The sequence below is a fragment of the Balaenoptera physalus genome (genome assembly GCF_965194825.1).
Source record: "Balaenoptera physalus genome assembly, chromosome: 20".
NCBI classification, from domain to species: Eukaryota; Metazoa; Chordata; class Mammalia; order Artiodactyla; family Balaenopteridae; genus Balaenoptera; species Balaenoptera physalus.
In genome coordinates this window covers 39655406-39678033 of record NC_138901.1, presented here as the reverse complement: position 1 = coordinate 39678033, position 22628 = coordinate 39655406, and the positions used below count along the sequence as shown (strand labels likewise).

The following is a 22628-nucleotide window of genomic DNA, read 5'->3' as shown; positions in this document are numbered from 1 at the left end:
CTAAAAAATAATAATAATTCCGTCAAAAGCACCATAACAGGTTATGAAACTCCCAAATAGCTACAGCCCTAGGAAATACTTTTTAATTCAAACAATTTTCATTGTTGGTCTTTTATGTTACAGGAAAAAATTAGTGAATCTGTTTGACTATATACCACCTCACAAGTCTGAGAATATGACATTTTTACACTAGTTTTCTACTTTTCATTGTTACCAGTTAAAATCCATGTGGCTTTTAGCCTTTTACCTACCAAAAAAAGGGGAGGGGCTTTCCCTCATAGTCCCCAGTCTTTTGAGGAACATTCCCCAACTAGATCTTATTCTGCATTAAGTTTTCCAGAGATATATTAGGCACATCAGAACAGATTTCACCTGCCGTGAGATTTCAACACTGTATCTCCTGACTGAAATAACCAACTCGCAAGCTTCCACTAGTGACGTGAACGGGTCATGGGGTGGGGGTGGTACGTAGGTACAGAGACACGTCACTGGGACCAGGTGTATAAATTTGCTAGTGAAACCGCCAGTACTTTTTTATTAGATTGAAAACACTGTAGTGAGTTTCCTAGAGATCTATTTACATTTAAGAGTTGAGCCATCCATGGCTCATCATAATGAAGCACACAATATTTCAGAAATGTCTACCTTGTTTCTACTCTGATAGTGATGCTTTTATTGGGGGAGAGCTAGCTAGCCTACTTTAAAGAGAAAGTTATTTATTATATTTTAAAGCTCCAGGGAAGAGCTGGGTATGGAATAGCATTACTCTTTTTAAGCTTCCCCATCATGTTTTCACTGTACCCTTTCCAACTATTTTGTCTCCATGGCAGAGAACTTCTTAACATCCTATTTCTCTTCCCACTTCGAATAAGTGAGGACAGACTAGTGCCTGTTTTGTGGGAAGGCTCTCGAGCAGAGAGAAAAGAATAAAACTTTGGATTAAACCTGAATCCGTGCCGCCTCTTTGAGTAGTGGTAGTGTAAACGAGACAATCTAGAAACTCTCTTTCCCAGGAATTTGAACTGTTCATTTTCCAACCTAGAACAAACAGGAGACAAGCTCTCCATTCTGCATATCTGCTGCCCTGCTGAACCCAAATTAAAAGAAGAGGGAAACTCTCCAGCACCACTCCGTTCAGGCAATGATGATTGAACTGATTTTTTCTCCATTATTAGCTCATTAATAAGATTTGCTTTCTTTGGTGCACCAGGACCAAACATCTCAACTGGTGGCAAAAACTGGGCACTGTGAGGTTTGCTTGCTTCTATTTGTGTGAGATCTAGGTAGCCTGGGTCTTCCAGCACGTTGATTTGGGACCCTGGGCTCAGGCTAGTTCTATCAGTGAATGAATCCACACGCCCCTCATAGCCTAGATCGGCTGGTGCTGAGCACTGGTGCTGAGGCCAAGGGCGTTTGCACTCTCCATGATTCTCCTTATCATCCCCACCATCTTCTTGCCCTCCTTGAAAAGAGTTCTCTGTCCAATCTGATTCCTCACTAACATTTACAGCTTTGTTCATGTCCCTCAGGAACACCACAATGACAGTGATGTTATCACTTGACCCAGCATCACGAGCTGATGCCACTAATTTGTGGGCAACCATGCTGCTGTCTCCGTTATTCTCCTTCAAGTGGTCAGAAACAACTTTCACTGCCTCATCAGGGTTCACGGTGTCATAGAAGCCATCACAGGCCAGAATGAGGTAGTCTTCAGTTCCGTCCAAAACGGTAGAGGCAGAATCTGCATCCCCACAGATATATGGCTTATGTTCAGCATCTCCTGTGGGAATCAGAAAATAGGTCAGATTTTGGTTTATCTTGCATGTAAAAATGTTTACGGCCAGCTCAAATGTCCTAAGCAGAGAAGGGTCCTCTGTTGAGGGAACAGTATCAGCAAAGATACAGAGGTAACTGTTAGGGAGTAATTTGTAGTTGAATATTGGGTGCTTGGAGGGGCAACAGACTGGAGACCTGGGGCCCAACTAAGCTAGGTTTCTGTCACCAGATTACGGAGATAATTGACCATCTACAGTGCATTTTGGAACTTTCAGATCCAGAGCACTTCCAGATCCCTTGCTTGTTTATATTCGTTGTTTTCCTTTAGTACTTGAAGAGAGCCTTAGCAAACAGGTCCTTCGCCTGTTGGGTAACCAAATAACATTACTACAGGGGATACTGATTTACTTCTTTACATAAAAAACATGGAGTATTGAGCAATAGTTCCTAGTTTAGGGTATCACAGTTCACTGGCAAACAGTAGTTTGAAAAAAATTTTTTTTACAAGATGCTTTATCATTCTTAAAGTGGTAGCATATAGCCTAGTGGTTAACGATGCAAGCCCTGGGGTCAGACTGCCCGCATCCGGATCTCAGCACTTGTTACTTACAAACCCTCTTCGTTCCTGTCCATTTTATTGTACTGAAACTGAACTATCTGACTAGGGGAAGATAAAATGAAGTTACGTATACTTACTTAAACGATGTGGCCATGTTGTCACTGTTTCTGATATCTGTTACAGGTTCTCTCCTACCCAAGTAAAGTTCTCTCCAATATTTCACATCCCTGTTTAATCCTCAGATAGGCCCAAAAAGCTCAATGGGAACCCTGTGGATAACTCTGCTAGAACCACTGTGGGCCACATACCCTATCCAGCAGGCTGCGTGACGGGATACCCTGAACAACAGATACTTACTTAATATTTAACTATCTGGGTTAGTTTATCTACAAGGTAAGAAACTAGTCTTTTTCACAGACTAAGGTAGCCAGAACCATCTTCCTCAAGTACGGTTTTGATTTCGTCAACTTCACTGCTATACTGTGGCACCTCCCAATAGCCTGTTACAGCTAATTAACACTTCCAGTCACGGGGAGTCAGCGTCCTCCACCAATCCACTTCACTAAATTTCGCCATTCCCTGCTCCACCTGACTGTATTATTACCATCATTATTTTCTGAATTCCAACTCTAAAAATAAATGTGATCTGAGTCATACTGTTCCCAAAAATCTTGTTTTAGTGCTTCAATTAAAAGGCTACTGCAACTGTTAGTTTGGAACAGAACATACAAAGATCTGCACAGAGAAAATGCTGCCAAAATTCTGGCTTTTCACCTGATCTACTGTTGGATGTCAAATTAATGACATTTCGCCCCCAAATTTGGTGGGAGGGCATGATTATCCATTTCATTGTAGAAATGGCAACATCCTTTTGTCTTAAACCTCCTCTCTCCATATGCTAGAAAACATATCATGCCTCTTGTCAACTTTGGCTCATGGGGAGAAACAGTTGAAAAGTGTTTTATTTTTAAAGTGTTAAGTGTTATTTACTTTCTGAGTAGAGTTGAACTCTGTTCAGGAGTCCTTTTTCTTTTTTTAAAATTTATTTATTTATTTTTGGCTGTGTTGGGTCTTCATTGCTGTGCCCTGGCTTCCTCTAGTTGCGGCGAGCGGGGGCTACTCTTTGTTGCGGCACGCGGGCTTCTCATTGCGGTGGCTTCTCTTGTTGCGGAGCACAGGCTCTAGGCATGTGGGCTTCAGTAGTTGTGGAGTGTGGGCTCAGTAGTTGTGGCTCGCGGGCCCTAGAGCGCAGGCTTAGTAGTTGTGGCGCACGGGCTTAGTTGCTCCACGGCATGTGGGATCTTCCTGGACCAGGGCTCGAACCCGTGTCCCCTGCATTGGCAGGCAGATTCTTAACCACTGTGCCACCAGGGAAGTCCCAGGAGTCCTTTTTCATGTCCTTATTTAGCCCCTATTTTATTCCACGAGCTTTCCAAATCTTTCTCACATTCTTCAGCTCTTTCCAATTAAGTTAACTGGATTTTGGTAGATGGCCTAATTTCCTACTTCAAAGAAAATTCAGTCTATCAGGCCCGAATTCCCTCAATTCCTCCTCCCGACTTAAAAAAAAAAAATCTTTAGTGATTCACCTATATCCACAACCATTTTCTATTTTCAAAATTCTATGACTTGACCTCTGCAGCATTTGACCCTGTTGACTACATACTCCTAGAAACCCCCTTCCCCAGCATCTGTGATACCCCATTTCTATGTCTCTGATCCCTTCCTGATTTTCTTCACTGGCTCCTTCACTTAAAATCACCAAAAATCATTGTGTGCTAAGACTGTGCCAGGCAGGGTTCTAAGTGTGGTGTGTGTATTATGCCATTTAATACAGAAACCCTATGAGTTAGGTACTGTTACTATTCCTCCTTTACAAAGGGACAAATAGATACAGAGAAGTGCAGTAAATTTCTCAAGACCCACAGCTGGTAAAGTGGCAGAGCCAAGATACAAACCCAGAGAGCATGACTTCATGTTATTCTACAACAAGTAATGAGTCTCATCCTTGGTCTCTCTTCACACTAAATATTCCTGGGCAATGTCATCCATTCCTGTAGTTTCAACTAATACACACACACACACACACACACACACACACATATATATCACTTCACAGGTTGCTAATATTATTGTCAAAATGGGATGAATTCCCATATCTCTGTCTCTAACTCAGAACTCTGCTAAGCTCCAGATCTGTATTTCCAATTTCATATAAATTATCTCTTCCAAGATATCCCACAGGCACCTAGAATATAAAATATGTCCAAAATGAACTCATTATCTGCCCTCCTCCCCACTCCCAAACTGCCGCTGCTGCTTTATTACAAATGTTTTATCATCTTCTCAGTCACACAAGTCCGAAACCTGGAAGTTAACTTTCCTCTTCCCCCACAAACTGTCGTTTCTGTCTCATCAATTTATACCCTCCTCTGTATCCCTTTTTTAGCTGTCCTTATCTCTGAAACAAATTGTATCAACAGCCTCCTGAATGACCTCTCATCTAGGCTTTCTACTCTAGTTCGTCTTCCATGATTATTACAAATATTTATAAATACAAACCTGACCACATGGGCCCTCGTCTTATTCACCTGGCAAAGTCCAGACACTTAGCCTGGCATTTAAGCCCCTTTGCACTCTGGTGCCAACACTTACCTCTTCCCACTCCCACCCTCTGCCCCAGCCTCCTGCACTTGTCACTGTTCCTAAAACAAGACATGCCCTTTGAGATGCCCATGTGTTTGTATTCGCCACACCTGGCATGTCCTTCTCTGCATACTATCCTCCATGTCCACTTCAGAAGTCACTTCCTCTCTGAAGTCAGCCTGTTTTTCTCTTAGATTGTCACTTATTCAAGGACATTCTTTCCCTGCTTTTCCCCCTTGTGTCATATTTTTAGAAGCAAGAAATGACAAGTATCCTCTAGGATAAAGTTGGTTCTATAACAAGCATTAAAGTTACCTCTCAATACTCGGACACAGACAGATCAAGAGAAGAGGTCTTTGGTTGGAGTTGTCAAAAATAATTCTATTTGAGGGTGTGTTTTAGAAATCAGAAATTTCTCCCCTTTGGCCTTATTCCAGAGTTCCTAATAACTCCCTCAGTCTAAGGTAAGGCCAGCTCTCAGTTTTTCAAGAGGTACTGCAGAACCTTTGAGCTTCCTCCTTCTCTCTCAGCCTCTGCTGCTCCCATTTGGGCCACTTCACAGCTTGCCAGCACCTTCCCAAAGAGCAGGAGGGAAATCACATCAGTGGTGAAACTGAAATCAGTCCTTTGAGATTTTGTTAATGTTCCTGGAATATTCTGGTAATGATAAGCAAAATTTGGGGATTAGACCTCAATTCCATTTATCCATGTTATCCCTATGTCAAACTACTTCATTTATTTAGGAGGCAGTGACTGAGAACTGCAGTATATATGCATATATGCATACCACCCATATAGACACACGCACATTGATTTGTTCTTTTTAAAAAAAACAAAGTGAAGCTGAGCCATGAAGCCTAAAGCAATAGACCCAGGTGCAAAAGTGAAACAGACAGAAACAGTACTATAGGCCAATTCTTTGAACTACACCTTTGCATTTTGTCCAAACAGCTTAGCTGTTTACTCACTCAATTTTAGACAGAGAGTTTTATCGACTTCCCCTTCTTTTAAAGAATTCAGGTCCAGGGAAGCAGATTCGCTGAAACCCTAGGGTTATCTGACAAATTACTACATTCCACATATAATAAAATTAGTTTTCTAATTTTAATATAGTAAAAATTGTTTTCATCTAAAAAGCACATTATTTGTGTTATTTTAGAATTCATTGAAAAAATTAAAGATATAAGCAAGGTAAAATATGGGGGGGAAGCTTCTATTTTATGGAAAGTACTGATTTAAGCTAAGTATGACCCAAAATGGAATGAAAAATGAGGATCACTGTGGTTTTAAGCAGATTTGTATGCCAAAGATTAAAGGTTTCCATTAAAAAAAAAAAAAAAAAAGAAACTAGTAAGAGAACATTTCTTAATATAGTTCTCTTTTAAGAATGGAATTTATATAAATGAGTAGGTTAAATAATTAATTAAAAGAAGCATTATCCAAATGTTATTTTAAACAGTAATAAGCATTCTGAAAATCTGTTATTATCTCAGGTTCCCTTGTTGTATCAGATTAATATAAGACAGTGTTCTGGAAAAGGAAGTTTGGAGAAACAAAAATTAATCGGTTTTTCCTACCAATAGCTCTGGAGACCGACAGACTTCCATTCACCCTCCAGGCACCAAACCAGACTACACAACCTCCAAGGGCCTCAATTCGCTGCTTTTCATCCTGCACAGTAATGTAATAGAAAGAAGCAAATAATTGGATTCAGGATTTATTCATCTACCTTAACAGTAAACAACAGATATATTACTCATCAGCTTCCTGGAAAGGGTTCTCTTTATTTTTCCTTTGGAAGGTGGGCATGGTTACTGAGATAATGGTGATAATTATAATAATAAGTGAAAATCAGTGACTAGAAAACTGCCTTTGTGGCATGTGCCCTAACAGAACAGACCATACTTACCTCTCTGTCCGGTTTGTGTGGCTTCATTAGTTCAACAGCTTGGCCCTTTCTCACAAGCATAACTTGCGAATCACCTACCCAGGCCACATGTAGCATGTTGCCTCTGATAAAAGTCACCACTCCTGTGGTCCCGCATCTTAAGCTCTGAAAGTAATTTAAATAAGAGTCAGTAAAAATAAGTAGACATCAAATTCTCATTGAGAAGCAATTTATAGGTAATACAAACTTTTCAGTTGGAAGCTAGACTACTAATAACTCGATTTCATAAATAGCAATTCCCATTTCTCAATGCATTCTTATGTGCTTGTATGTATTTATATGTGCACACACACATACAGATCCATTTTATCTGTGATATGCAAGGCAGAGACAATTATCAATTCCTTTTTACACACAGGTACTATGGCAGGTTATGTGACTTGCCCAAGATCAGGTAACTGATTAGAACAGAACTGAAATTTTTTCCTCCTAGTCCAGTGCTAAGCCACTGTATCAATCCTTAAGAGTCAAGGTTTCCATACTCTGGTCTCTGTTTTGTTACTGACCTACTGTATGGTCAGGGGGAGAGTCCTGGCTTTACCAAATAACATACAAAGCCTCTGGTGTGTACACAACAAATGCTTGCATACTCTGGATATTAAAACAGGAGCCAAGAGATTACATACATTCCCTGGAGTGCTAAGTTGCTTGTACCTTTAAAAAACAAAAATAAAATCTCCTACAATAATTTTAGGGGCCTTTGCTTTTGGAACATTGCATAAAAAAAACAAACAGCCTGGAATTTCATCACAATAGCTCAGTACCACTGTACTTAATGTCTTGATACTACTATCCTAAAATGACATCTCCATTTGACATGAGTCACTACCAAACGAGCATGACTTTCTGTTACTAAGGACTTGGCCTAAATTAGAACCAATGCGTCAAGATGGTAGAAGGCCCCTTGTATCCAATGAGAAAACAACTTCTCATTTTCCCTATATAGGGAAAGTTTGTTAAAAATCCTCACCCACCAATAAAATGTCTTCCCACACAGAATGTTCAAAACCTCAGCCCCCTGGAACACACGATAAAGACACTTCAGTACATATGCCCCAGAGAGAACAGGAGGCAGGGCTGCTGCACAACAGGAATAGCTCCTTTCTTCCCAGCAGTTAGCAGCACATGGAAGCACAAGAAGGAGAAAAGTAACTGCTGAGACAAACCTAAATTATTCACGAGAACTGTTGGCAAGACTAAGAGACACTAGCATCATTGGCAAAGCAAATGAGGTGAACACGGTCAGAAAAAAAGCCGTGATTTTGAGGACACAGAGGAAAAGGGATAGGACGGAGGATGAAGAAGACAAGGTGATTCTCTTAGTTTCACGTTGATGATTTACAGATCACCTCTCAGGGGCCAGGTCTTGTCCTCGGTCAGAATGATGACAGCCGGCAGCTCCAAGGCAGGCAGAGCCAAGCAGTGCCGGCCCGCCACAGACTGGCAAAGTCTGAGGTCAACAACTGTATTTTGTTTTCTAGCCCCACCTCTATTTGCAGACCATAGTGGTTACTACTGTTGGATTTGCATATTAATCTAAACCTGGGGTGCAGGTGGGGAGATAGAGAATATTGCCCTTCCTTAACACCAAGTAGTTCTGAATTATTGCTTCATTAATTCCAAACCCCACTGTTGCTGTGTAGTGTAACTATGAGATCAAAGAAAAGGATTCAATGATTACCCTGTTCTCTCCAAGTCCATTTCAAAAAGAGTTAATGTTTAAGTCATAGGGCAGGAGTCGTATTTTCTGTGTGTATATAATTCTGCAATTACTTTTTAAAATTAAAAGTTATTCTCTTTCTGTTAGTCCCTAGTTGGAAATGAATATAAAGTCCTGTAGTTAATTGTGTACCAATGCCCAGAATGATAATAGATTAAAATTTTTACTTTTAGATCTTAATTTAGAGCCCCTGTCATTCGTTCATAGTAAAACCTTAGGTCTGATTAACCTTAAGAAGTCAGGACATGAGCTCTGACCTTTCTTCCTGTTAAGAGAAAATCAGTTCAAGGATCATCTAAGGATTCACTCTCTCCAAGCAAAACTTTCTTCAAGAGATACACAGCAAAACACTGCCAACCCATTTAGAACCAACTGTATGGAGAAATCCCAGCTTCTGTTTCTCTTTTATAGACCACTGTTTTAACCACCATAGCCAGATTTTGTCAGCAAAAGTCTGCTTAGAGAGATGGTCCTGGTGTGAACCTGACAGGCAATGGTGAATAAGATAAAAGTCACCTGCCAAATCCAGCAATGGACTGGCTTTCTAGAAAATTATAGCTTGGGAGTTTCTATACAGTACATCATAGCACCCCACTAAATCTATTCCTAAAGAGGGAGTTAGAACTACAACAATCCAATACTGTGTGTCAAGAATATAGTTTGGAAGAGAGCTGTAAACAATGTCTACCACAAGAGAAAATCCAAAATAGCCTTTTAACCACAGAACAAGTAGATCTCAGCTAATGCATCATGGCTGGAATTTATGTGGAAACGGCATACCTCCCTGGCTGCCTTCTGTACAAACCGCTCGTCAGTGACCCGGAAGGCCCGGCACAGGGCCTCAGCAGGATCATGGGGGAACATCTCCTGGCGTACTAAGTTAACATGCAGGTGAATGGAGGCATAAATGGCAGCGTCCACTCCCCCATGGCCATCAAACACTGCAAAGTAAGCTTGTTCTTCCTGGTCCTGTCAATAGGAACACAGAAACAGTTAAGGGAGTTAGGCGTAGCATGACTCAAAATGAGCCAATCCCCCGCACTGCTGCCCATCCTCCTCCACTGCTTTGTCACCCAGATAATGAGACTAAATGTTTCCCTTTTCTGACGTGCCTGATCAAATGCTAAAATACCTGCAACATTAGGGCATCTGTGTTTACACACCAGAACACTGGAACACATCATGCCCAATTAGCTCAGGCTGAAGTGCCCTCTCTCACTGTGAAAGCTGTTGTCTTGTACCATGGAAACCACCTACATACATTGGCTTCAAAGTTGCTGTTATAAGTTGTGGGGAGGGGGAGAAAGAGAAGATATGAGGAGGAATTAAGCAAAGGCTGTTCTGGATTGAGGATTTTTGTCAAAATGAAAGTACTTTAATAATAAAATTAGAAACTGAGAACAATAGGAAATAACTGGCCTTCCAAGCACGAGGCCAATTATGTTAGACTGTTTAAAATACGCAGAGAAAATGAAAGCATACACATACTTCTAAACTATAATATCGCCTTCATAAGTCATTCATGGTCACATTGTATTCTCACCATAAATAACACAGTCTCTAAATTGGTTACCCAAACTTGAACCACATCAGATGTCTATATGTCTTTACCTAATCCCCTAATTCAAGATGTAGCTTCACATTTCCTAGCTCACCCTCTGCTCGAAGCCCTATGGCAACTGCCAGAAGAGAGTCTTCCAAACCTGTGACTTGTCTTGACAATGGAAGCCTAATCACAAGAGTACATTTAACTCATTAAATACTTAGTTTTTTCTTTCTCTTCAACTCAAGTGTTTAAATCTCAGCTCTAGCTCACTTAGGAGATCTGTAACTCACTGAACTCTCACTGAGTTCTGGGCTCCTTTTAGGCAACACTAATGATTTTCATTTGGAAGCTGTGACTTCTTCCTTGGGCTCTTGGAGAGTTCAGTTGAGTCCAGGCCCTGTCATTCAAAGTGAATAAAATATACAGAGTAAAGCATATAATCTTCTTGTGCTTGTTTTTTCATCTGTTAGGTAGGGATGAGTTGGTATCTCATGGGGATTTGGAAGGACTACTAAAATATACTAAAACAACAGGTGTATTTGTGCTTTGAAAAAGTTCTTTTTAAACGAACTACTACATTTACAAAAGTACCAAATATAAATGTCCATAGAGTAATGATACAAACTAATATTATGAAATCTATATCTAATACAGATTATTACAACTAGTTAATTTAGCAATATAATCAAACCACCTATAATGCCATTGAAGATGACATTGATAAACAGAACTCTTTAGAAAAAAAGTCTTGACATGTAGAATTTCTACCTTGTACTAAAGAAATACTCATTTTTCGACAAGGGGGTAATATCCAAACTATATTAAAATATATATAATATGTTAAAACATATTAAATATATATATAATATATTAAAATATATTAAATATATAAAATATAAATATATTTATATATATATAAATAGTTATACAAGTCAATCAAAAAAACCCAAATAACCCAATCAAAAAAAATGGGCAGAAGACCTGAATAGACATTTTTCCAAAGAAGATACACAGATGACTAACAGGCATATGAAAAGACGCTCAACATCGCTAATTATCAGAGAAATGCAAATCAAAAGAACAGTGAGCTATCACCTCACACCTATCTGAATGGCCATCATTAGGAAGAACACAACAAATGTTGGAGAGAATGTAGAGAAAAGGGAACCTCCTACACTGTTGGTGGGAATGTAAACTGATGCAGCCACTGTGGAGAACAATATGGATGTTCCTCAAAAAACTAAAAATAGAACTACCACATGATCCAGCAATTCCATTCCTGGGTATATATCCAGAAAAAACAAAAACACTAACTCAAAAAGATACATGCACCTCAATGTTCATAGCAGCACTGTTTACAATTGCCAAGATAAGGAAACAACCCAAGTGTCCATCAATAGATGAGCGGATAAAGAAGATGTGAAATATATATATATATTATTCAGCCATAAAAAAGAAATTCTGCCATTTGCAGCAACACAGATAGACCTATAGAATATTATGCTTAGTGAAATAAGTCAAACAGGGAAAGACAAATACTATATGATATCACTTATATGTAGAATCTAAAAAATAAACCAAACATGTATATAATAAAACAGAAACAGACTCACAGATATAGAAAACTAGTGGTTACCAGTGGGGAATGGGAAGAGGGGAGGGGTGAGATAGGGATATAGGATTAAGAGATATAAACTACTATGTATAAAATAAATAAGCAACAAGGAAATATTATATAGTACAGGGAATTATAGCCATTATTCTTCTAATAACTTTTAATGGAATATAATCTATAAAAATACTGAATCACTATGCTGTACACTTGAAACTAATATTATAATGTAAATCAACTATACTTCAATTTTTAAAAAAGGGATAAAGAGATGTGGTGTGTATGCATACACATACACACACACACACACACAAAATTGAATAGTGCTCAGCCATAAAAAAGAAGGTAATTTTGCTATTTGCAACAACATGGATAGACTTGGAGGGCATTAGGTTTAGTGAAACAAGTCAGACACAGAAAGACAAATACTGTATGTTATCACTTGTATGTGCAATTTAAAAAATAAAAGAAATGAATATAACAAAATGGAAATAGGCTCACAGATACAGTGAACAAACCTAGTGGTTACCAACAGGGAGAGGGAAGGGGGGGCAATGTAAGGGTAGGGGATTAAGAGACACAAATGACTATATATAAAATAAATAAGCTACAAGGATATAATGTATAGCACAGGGAATATAGCCAATATTTTATAATAACTTTAAATGGACTATAATCTATAAAAATTTTGAATCACTATATTGCACACCTGAAACTAATTATAAATCAAAATACCTCGATAAAAAATTCTTATTTAAAATAAATAGCGGTAAATTATTTTAATGTACTCATTTTTAAACAGCTCAATTGGCAGGATAAGGGTAAAATTGAAAAACTGCATGTCCAAGCAGTTTTTTTTGGTTTTTGGGTTTTTTTTGAATTTTTGAATTTTATTTATTTTTTTATACAGCAGGTTCTTATTAGTTATCCATTTTATACAGATTAGTGTATATATATGTCAATCCCAATCTCCCCATTCATCCAAGCAGTTTTTAAATGATGAGTGGACTGATATGGGATCATCACAAAGAGGAAGGGGGCAATAATAGCTTTATGTGGGCATGAGAATATAACTTTAAACAGTGTGAGATTGGTGAGGAGATTCTTAAACAATATAACATAAGAAGAAACAAAGGAGCCAAGTGGATCTCTTTTAAAAAAAATACTGATGTCTTCCCTGTTATAAAGATAATGTATGTCTATGGAAGCAACTTAAATGTCCATCGACAGATGAATGAATAAAGATGTGGTATGTGTGTGAGTGTGTCTGTGTGTTGGGGTGTGTGTGTATAATGGAATATTACTCAGCCATAAAAAAAAGAATGAAATAATGCCATTTGCAGCAACATAGATGGACCTAGAGATTATCATACTAAGTGAAGTAAGTCAGACAGAGAAAGACAAATACCATATATCACTTATATGTAGAATCTAAAATATGACACAAATGAACTTATTTATGAAACAGAAACAGACTCACAGACATAGAAAGCAAACTTATGGTTACCAAAGGGGAAAGTGGGTGGGGAGAACTAAACTAGGAGTTTGGGACTAGCAGATACAAACTATAATACATAAAACTGATAAACAACAAGGTCCTACTGTGTAGCACAGGGAACTATATTCAATACCCTGTAATAAGGCATAATGGAAAAGAATCTGGAAAAGAATATATATATGTATTCTTCAGGATATATATACATATAAAATAACTGAATCACCTTGCTGTACACCAGAAACGAACACAACATTGTAAATCAACTATACTTCAGTTTTTAAAAAAAGATAATGTATGTTTATTTGGACTAATAAAGAAGTGTACAAAGGAAATATATATCTCTAATCCCACCATCCACAGATAACCAGTCTTTTTTCTATAAATATAAATTTTTAATAAAATAAAATTAGAATCATAATGTACACAAAATTTTATATCCTGCTTTTTGTTATTTGCCATATCATTAGCATTTCCCCCAAGTCATTATTTAAATGGATAAGTACTATACATCTTATGAGCATATCATAGTAATCATTTCCTATATATGACTCAGATCATTTCCAATTTTTTATTATTGACTATGTTGTGTAAAACATTTGTCAAACAAAACATATGTAAGAATTTTCTGCATTTCTTTTACCTTATAAAAGTAAAAGTGAAATTATCGGGTTTCCCTGGTGGCGCAGTGGTTAAGAATCCGCCTGCCAATGCAGGGGACACGGGTTCGAGCCCTGGTCCGGGAAGATCCCACATGCCGCAGAGCAACTAAGCCTGTGCACCACAACTACTGAGCCTGCGCTGTAGAGCCCGCGAGCCACAATTACTGAAGCCTGTGAGCCTAGAGCCCGTGCTCCACAACAAGAGAAGCCACCGCAATGAGAAGCCTGCACACCACAACGAAGAGTAGCCCACGCTCGCCGCAACTAGAGAAAGCCCGTGCGCAGCAATGAAGACCCAATGCAGCCAAAATTAAATACATAAAATAATTTTTTTTTAAAAAGTGAAATTATCAAATCAAAGGGTGTGAGGGGCTTCCCTGGTGGCGCAGTGGTTAAGAATCCACCTGCCAATGCAGGGGACACGGGTTCGAGCCCTGGTCCAGGAAGATCCCACATGCCGTGGAGCAGCTAAGCCCGTGCGCCACAGCTACTGAAGCCCGTGCGTCTAGAGCCTGTGAGCCACACAACTACTGAAGCCCGTGCGCCTAGAGCCCACGAGCCACAACTACTGAAGCCCGTGCGCCTAGAGCCTGTGAGCCACAACTACTGAAGCCCGTGCGCCTAGAGCCCGCGAGCCACAACTACTGAAGCCCGTGCGCCTAGAGCCTGTGCTCCACAACAAGAGAAGCCACCGCAATGAGAAGCCCGCGAAGCCAGCAAACCAAAACGAAGAGTAGCCCCGGCTCGCCGCAACTAGAGAAAGCACATGCGCAGCAACGAAGACCCAATGCAGCCAAAAATAAATAAATAAAAAATTTTTAAAAGGGTGTGAAAATTTATAAGGTTCTAAATATGTGTTCCCAAATTGCCCTCAAGGTCTGTTTCACTACAGCAAAGTGCTCCTTTCTGAGTTAGGCCTTTGGGTTGATTTTTGAGGCAAAATGAAAACCAACCAGGTCAACAAACAGCCATGATGCCCTCAAACCTGAGTACAGTCTTCAAGCGGGTGCAGTGATGTGAGGCTGCTTATCACACCACAGCCTTTAGGGGTTACACTTGCGTGGGCGTGGTATCAGCTGATCTTTCTTGTAACGTAAGCACCAGTTACCAGCCCACTATCACTGCTTGTCAGACCTTGACAGTCAGCTAAAATTTAAATTTAGCTGCTAAATGAAGGAAACAGTGTGCTCTGTATAAATCACTACATTGTAATTTTTAAGTTATGGACTTCAGTGAGGAAAAGCAGCAAGTGACAGGCATAGGAAACAAACCTACCTCTGTTTGCATTAACATAATAGAAAAAGAAGAGGAAGATAACAAGAAAATGGTTATTAAGTTGACAAGGCTCATATGATCCAATTTGTCAGTCACAGAGATTCATGAAATGTAATTCCAGCTACTTTCCTATCTCAGAAACCAAGATTTAAAAAGTAAAATCACATGAAATCAGAAAACTGTCTTAGTCTTAAATTTATTCTTTTATGTTTGTGTTTTGTGTTGCTTCAGAAACATAGTAATGTGGGAACTTAATAGACAACGTTTGATTATACTATAGAAATAGGTTCCTTTTAAAAACAGCTTTATTGAGATATAACAGCTTTCTTTTTTGTTTATATGTTTATAGAATGTCTCTGGAAGGTTACACAAGGTCTGGTAAGTTTGCTTGCCTCCGTGGAGGGGATGTGAAGTGTCTGAGAGACAAGGATAAGAGAGGGATTTTTATTTTCCAATTCTAAACCATGTGAATGCATTACCTATTCAAAATAACGTAAAATAGTTCCTTTCCTTTCATCTAATGGAAGCAAATTTGTGCCACTTTGCCCTTAGTCCTATTCGAACCTATCAGAGATACTATTACAATATATTAGAAGTTCTCTTGGTAGAAAACAGGCCCGTGATGGTGTTTTGCTTTCCACATCTCACTGACACTTCAGAAGTGTCCTTTACCTCTAGGTTGAAGAGCATATTAAAGTCAGGAATGCAGACATGTTTGTCCTCCATTTTCCTGCGCATGTTTTTGATGGCATGGATTGATGTCTCATAATAAAGCTGGGGTCTCCTGCGGAGAGGGAAGTCTTTCACCCAGCTGCAGCAAATCTCGTGTAGTTTACTGAAGACAGAACGGGCCAATTTCACTGTCTCAATCTCTGTGAAAGAAACAGAAACCCCCAGTGAACAGCCTTGTAAAACTGCTTTTCACTTGCCTGCTTGGTAAAGACAGAAGTAGGTCACCTTAGTCAAGCTCCTCCTTAATAGAAGAAATTCCTCCTTCTCAAGAGAAGTGAAATGTTGCTTCTGAAGAGAGAAAATGAAAACCTATCTAGTAGAAAATCATCAGCCAGCAGCTGCCACTAAGATATCCTTATGTCATGAGGAGAAAACCTCTGAGCAGGGCTGGATCTATTCCTAGGCTGGAGTTCTTCCAGCCGGTGAAGTGCTCTGGCAACACCATCTAGTTCAGAGCACTTTTGTTTGGCTGCCAAGGTTATCATCTGGAAACCCAAGCCCCCTGTGCTTAGAAGAATGACTGAAATATGAACAGTGGTCATCCAACTAATTGGAATATGAAAGCCTTATGAAAATAGATCATTTATTTATAAACAACAGGAATAAGAAGAGTTTACTTTGATTACCATTTGTCTTAGTCTCTCTCTTTCTTCCTGACCTTTTCCTTTACCTCACTCCAGTTCCCTTACTTTTCTTTCCTGTAACTGATTATAATTCAGAACTAAATTATATATTTTTGTTATTTGATGTATTTTTAAATTAAAGTGGTAGGCAATAGCTTAAATAGTTTAACCAAGAGGTTAACAAATGAGTCTAAAAGTTTGATATTTCTCTAAGGAAAACATGCTTACATTCTGTCTATGTGTATAGCCCTAGATAGAAGAAAGGAGATAGCAATCAGAGGGTTCTTCACCCTAGACTAGTAAGTCTACTACTTGACCCATTAAGTGGAGCAGACTAGCCCACTTCTGAGGCTCCCTTGCATCCCTCAGTGGATGGACAGATGTGGAAGCCTTTCAAGCAACACTGAATAGTACTGAAGAGATTGTTTCTCACATCATCTCCACTCAAGCTGTCCGCTACTCAAATTGCAGCTGTTGAAATAACCAAGGGAAGATTAGGTTATCTCAGGCCAGTATTATAGAGGGTCCCCCTACATCCCAAGTAAAAAAATTTAGAATTCTCCAAAAAAAAATTTTTTTTTTTACTTTACTAAATCAGATATAGCTTGACAGCCTGAGAAAATGTGTGCCAGATGGGCACACATGTAATGCACATACCTCTTCTGATCTAGAGCACAAATCTCAAAGATGAGAGACTATGTGTTCTAGAATGGCCTGGGAACTTAGATTCCCGTTTTTTTATTCTTTACCCTGCTGTTGCCTTAATCTGTAACTTTACCTGTTTTCTTATTCAGAATTCTTCTTTCAGTGACTATATTCAGAAATCTGGTCTCAAGGTGTTTGTTGCTTTTCTTTTTCTCATTAACATAGTACAGGGTGGCAAACCATGTTTGTGACTTTGTCCCCTTTGACATTTTTATATAACTGAAAGTCAAGGGTACATTTGAAAGAGAAAAGAAGTTCAAAGAGCAAGTACAACCTGAGGAGGTGTATATAAGAGGGAAAAACTGAGGCCAGTAGACAACCCAACATTTTGATTGTTTTTAGCAACTCCAATCTTTTTGTTTGTTTAAAGCACCAGTTACCAGAGACTGTCTCTTTCAGCCAGCAATTACCTATTTGTATCTCTCCAACCCATCTGGTCTCTGAAACAGCATATCCCCCCAAATCCAGACCCTACATTTGGGTGTGCATTTGACTCAATCACAACAGAAGATTGCAAAACAATAAGTGAATTAAGAAACTTTGAGGGAGCATGGGGTGGGGTGAAACAAATAACTGATACTAACTATCAGGATAGTTCCCAGATTCCCAGATAATAATATAAAACATTATATCATACTTTGGTTTAATTATTACTTTTTATATTACTCTTAGTATATATACCTCTACTGTCCAATTGGGTAGCTTACTAGCTACATGTGGCTATTTAACCTTAAATTAACTAAAATTACATAAAATTTAAAATTCAGTTTTTTGGTCACATTAGCTATATTTCAAGTACTCAGTAACTATATATGGCCACTGGCTACCACAATGGACAACGCAGGTAGAGAACATTTCCATCATTGTGCTGTCTACTGGACAGCCCTGCTGTAGACAGATTAAATTGGTCAAGTGAAGCAATACCAGCTTTCTCTAATATCTAGTAAACCACTAGATCTGTCTTTGTTCACACCATCTATTATAGCTCTTACCACATTTTTAAACAATGGATAACATTTATTGACTATTTGCTACATTCTATGTCTCTGGAACATTTCACAAACAGGCAATACCATTCTCAATCCCAGGTCTATCTGACTCACACCCATACTCTACTTTTCCCAAATTAGATTGCAGATAGAGACTGTGTCTTAATTGTCCTGGATTAGTCATAGTACAGTACCTAGCAGATAGCAGGAGCTCATAAGATGTTGACTAAATAAATGAATAAGCAAACTTATATAAATAACCACTAAAATATTAAAATATTTGTATGCTTCTTGGTTGTTAATTCTTCTTCACTGAACTGTTTCTACAATGATGTCATTCTTTAAAAATTACTATAACTTTATAACGTGCTTTAATATAAGAAGGACTAATTTTCCTATTATTCTTAATTTTAAAAGATGTCACTTGTGTAGTTTGACATGTTTATTCTTCCAAATGAACTAATTATTTTGTCAAAGTTTGAGGGGGAACTATGTTGCCATTGTGTTTGGGATCATATTGAATTTACAGAGTTATGCGGGAAAAAATTGACTTCTTTTTCATATTAAGTCTTATTCAGGAACAAGTTATATTGTTTCATAAACTTAAATCCTTTTTATGTTGCTCCATAGAGTTTTAACATAGGTCCTTCTTATTTCTTACTGAATTTATTCCTAGTTATTTTATTTATTTGCTACTCTGAGTCAGAACTTTGTTTTAATGTGTTATTTGCCACCTAGCAAACATTCCTCTTTCTACCAGGAACATTTCCTTCTCTACCCTCAGTCCATGTGCATCTAGGGGTAAAACGTTATTCAGGTCTAGCCAATTAGGAACCACATTCCTCTGGCCATAGTTATTCGTTCAGGAAAGGGAAATAACCCAAGCTGGGCTGATTACAGTGAATCCTGTGATTTATGTAAGAGCAACTGAGTAAAGTTACTCTTATTTTCCTGCTTGTTTTGAACCTGGGCAGATGAAGATCTGGTGCTCCTAGCGGTCATTTTGCCATCCCACAGAGCCTGAAAATAAAATCAAAATGAAAAAGAGTACAGCTGAGAGTTGGAGAAATGCCAGGTCTTTATGACATCTTGTGAAGCCTTGAATCTAGCTGTGTAGCCCTTACCTGAAGGGTAGCCAATAAATTCTGTTTTGCTGAAGCCAGCGGTCACTTGCAACTAAAAAATTCTTTAGTATATACTTTAAGCATACCTGCTAGATTTTTGGTTTGAGCCAAATTTGGTCCTACAATGTCCAAGATGTATCCATCTAGTTCTACTCTATTAAGTGTATTTTAAAAATTAGGAATGAATATTGAAGTTTATCAAATGCTTCTTTGGGCATCCTTAGAGATTATTCTGTTTTTTTCTTTTGACCTATTAGTATACAAATTATGTAATAAATGTCCCAATATTTTTGCTTTTTTCACTGCTGTTTCCCCAGGACAGTGCTAAGCTATAGTAAGCCCTCAATAAAATACTCATTAAATGAATTAATTGTTGTACTCAGTATACAAATATTTCACTTAAGATTTTTTACATTGATTACTAAGACTTATCTCTCATTCCTTATTTTAGTTTTGTCTTAGGCAAGTTTTGGTATCAGTGTTATGCTGTGCAAATTTTCCTTCTTTCCCTATGCAATTGGATAATTCATTTTAAAAAGCAATGGGATTATCTGTCTTTGTTTGAAAATGTTCACCTGTAGAATCACCTACTCCTTTCGTCCTTTTTGACAATCTTCTCAATTTCTTTCTTCTTAGGTAAAGTTTTGTTAACTTGTATATTTCTAGAAAATACCCAGGTTTTCAAATTTATTTACACAAAGTTTTCATAATTTCTTTTAATATCCTCTGTATTAGTGATCATTTTCACCTTCTTGTTTTTAATTTTTACATTGGGATATTTTAAATTGATTTTAGGTTTTCTGGACAGGAGTTATGTCTGCCAACAGAAATGCAAGGTTGTTTAACAAACATTCTGTTAGGGATGACATAAACATAAAAGGAATTTTAAGGTAAGGATTTTTCTTCTTTAAGTCTGTTTTTGGAAACACCTAAGAGAAGAGTCAAAGGGCATTTCAGTGGGGACTTCAGTGCCTTTAAGACAATGACAGCAGGCCTTATTCAGTATGCTCATTTTCCACTCTGATGTATGGCTAAACACAATATGCCCTGTAGAGATTCTCCTCAGTGCAGTTCACACTGAGTGATTTGGGTTAAATAGATTAAGGACGTGCAAATAGTTTGGAACTATAATAGATCATTCTGAATCACAGCAGTGGCATGGAGACATTACTGGGTAATCTCTTGGAAAAATATGAAATCTGAATGACCAATGATATCCACCAAAAGAAAAATCCTTAATTTCACTTTTGCTATCTTATGGGGGTTCAGAAAATTCTTCCAAAGTAGGCACGTAGGGCAACACTTCCATCTTGCTACGTTAAGTATTCTCCTGCAGGAAGTGGTGTGAGAACCTCAGTATATAAATTATTGCTGCTTGAAATGGAAAAATAAAATAAAATTAAAAAGGGTGCGAAAAAGAGAAAATTGTCCAAAGTAGCAGTCCACCCCCTCACAGCTGTAAATTACTCATCAGTCGTTAATGTCACTGTAGTGAGCTGGAGCTGAGCCAGCCATCACCCTGGCTGCAGTGAAGCAGAATTTAATTTCCCTCATCTTTTCATTATAGGGCTTTTACTTCATGCATCAGTACAAGAGGAAAGACCAATGCTTTGTAGCAGGAATTCCATCCAACTTGACTCTGGAACAATTTGGTTCCAAGTAAATCAATTACTCTCAGCAAAAACAAGCAGAGGAATTCCTTCTTTGCCAATTTTCTATCAAAAATTATCTAGAGAGATAAAGGAAGAATAGGAATGTTTATTTTTGTATCTGCCTCACATTCTCTGGAATCTAGCTGTCCTGATTCATTAATATATGCTTTGTTCCTTCTGTACCATGTTTAAAGGCAAATGCTTAAAATAGAACAAATAGAGTGAAATATTAAAATTCCCAACAATTTTGAGTAGCCATTCCCTAATTTTTATAAAAATTGGTATGGTTTTAGTCTGTCAAATATGTATAAGCCTAATACATTAATAAACATGCCTTCGTTAATAAATAAAGCCTCAAAATTTACCTGGAAAAAAGATGTACAATGATCCAGGCAATTAAATCACATTACAAAATTGTCATAAAGAGCTCTATTTACTTATTGGTAGATATAAAATTTAATATAATTAATAAGAAGTTCTGTTACAACTGATTTCTTGAATTTGTATATATGATTTTTTTACTTGACTTCTTAAAGACAAGCTGAAATTTGAAAATAGGTTTTGCTCAAACTCTCCTTGCCCTCACTTACTCATCTTTTCTGCTGTGGCTTCACATTTCTCATTTACTCTCTCCATTTATCTAGATATTATTTATGATAACATACGGTTATGATAATCTCTCACTCCAGTTACCTTCATATGGTTTCAAAATATGCCTGTATTTTTCCCTCTTTTCCCTACTTTTATTGATTAGTTTGAAAAAAATTTTTTGCTTTTTTTTCTCTTGATACTACTATAAAATCAACCAGTGGGTAAACATAATTAGATATAGTATTTTGTAGACATTTTCTGTGAATCACTACACAGGAGAAGATTTTAATATTTTAAAATAAGTAATGCAGAAAAGTACTTACCCACAGTCCCTTCTGTGCCATCGGTTTCCTTTGGAATATAATGTGCAGAAAGATCACTCTGAAGAACTTCGTCTGATGTGGCTCTGGCTAAAGCAGCAGCCAAAAAGGAAGGGCAGTTACTAAAAGAGAAAAATAAAAGGCTATTTCAGTAAGAATTAGGAACCATCACATTTTAAATTATTACTAATTACTTATTAACATATTGTCTCAAAACAAAATCATACCTTTAAACAATATTCACTGCATGTTTGTTGAGAGCATATTATATGGTAGGCAGTCTGCCTAGGCACTGGGTATACACTGGTGAATAACACAGATATGGCCCCTGACCTGGTGGGGCTTACAATCTGGTTAGGGAGACAGATGATGAATAAGTAAACAGATAGGATATAACTTAAAATTGCAATACGTTTTATAAAGGAAACAAATAGGATAGAAAGTATTAAAGGGAAGTACCTACTTAGAATAGTCAGGAATGCCATACCTCAAAGGATGAGAAAGATGCAGTTATGTGGGAGTGGGAAGCTGGGGGAGAATATTCCAGACAGAGAAAAACAGCATGTGTACAGGCCCTTTCTGAAAGCTTAGTATGTTTGAGGAACCGGAAGAAGCCCAGAGAAGATAAAGTATAGTGGGTAAGGGGGAAAGTG

The 22628-nt window shown here is 38.0% G+C and overlaps 2 protein-coding genes and 1 pseudogene across 13 annotated transcripts in view; 1 reads left to right on the top strand and 2 right to left on the bottom strand.

Annotated features, from left to right (window-relative positions):
- The window catches only part of LOC309649739 (synaptosomal-associated protein 23 pseudogene), a 424755-nt pseudogene that overhangs the window by 234890 nt on the left and 167237 nt on the right, over positions 1–22628 (bottom strand). The window lies entirely within an intron of this gene.
- The window catches only part of TRIM37 (tripartite motif containing 37), a 282148-nt gene that overhangs the window by 134585 nt on the left and 124935 nt on the right, over positions 1–22628 (top strand). For 2 of the 10 annotated variants that reach the window (XM_082439944.1, XM_082439946.1), the window contains one exon: positions 2582–3245. The exons of 4 other annotated variants lie outside the window; for them this stretch is intronic. In XM_082439944.1, coding sequence (XP_082296070.1) covers positions 2582–2696 — 115 coding nt within the window. In that variant the 3' untranslated portion in view covers positions 2697–3245. Of the gene's footprint in view, positions 1–2581; positions 3247–20979; positions 21044–22628 lie in introns of those variants that run through there. 4 more of the 10 variants (XM_082439950.1, XM_082439942.1, XM_082439939.1 and 1 more) reach the window with 4 other exon arrangements.
- The window catches only part of PPM1E (protein phosphatase, Mg2+/Mn2+ dependent 1E), a 201642-nt gene continuing 179517 nt past the window's right edge, over positions 504–22628 (bottom strand). Inside the window, exons 2-7 of one of the 2 annotated variants that reach the window (XM_082440002.1) lie at positions 21979–22097; positions 15912–16111; positions 9430–9618; positions 6891–7034; positions 6559–6652; positions 504–1780 (exon numbers count right to left, since the gene is read on the bottom strand). In XM_082440002.1, coding sequence (XP_082296128.1) covers positions 720–1780; positions 6559–6652; positions 6891–7034; positions 9430–9618; positions 15912–16111; positions 21979–22097 — 1807 coding nt within the window. In that variant the 3' untranslated portion in view covers positions 504–719. The remainder of the gene's footprint in view (positions 1781–6558; positions 6653–6890; positions 7035–9429; positions 9619–15911; positions 16112–21978; positions 22098–22628) is intronic. The other variant, XM_082440003.1, reaches the window with a different exon arrangement.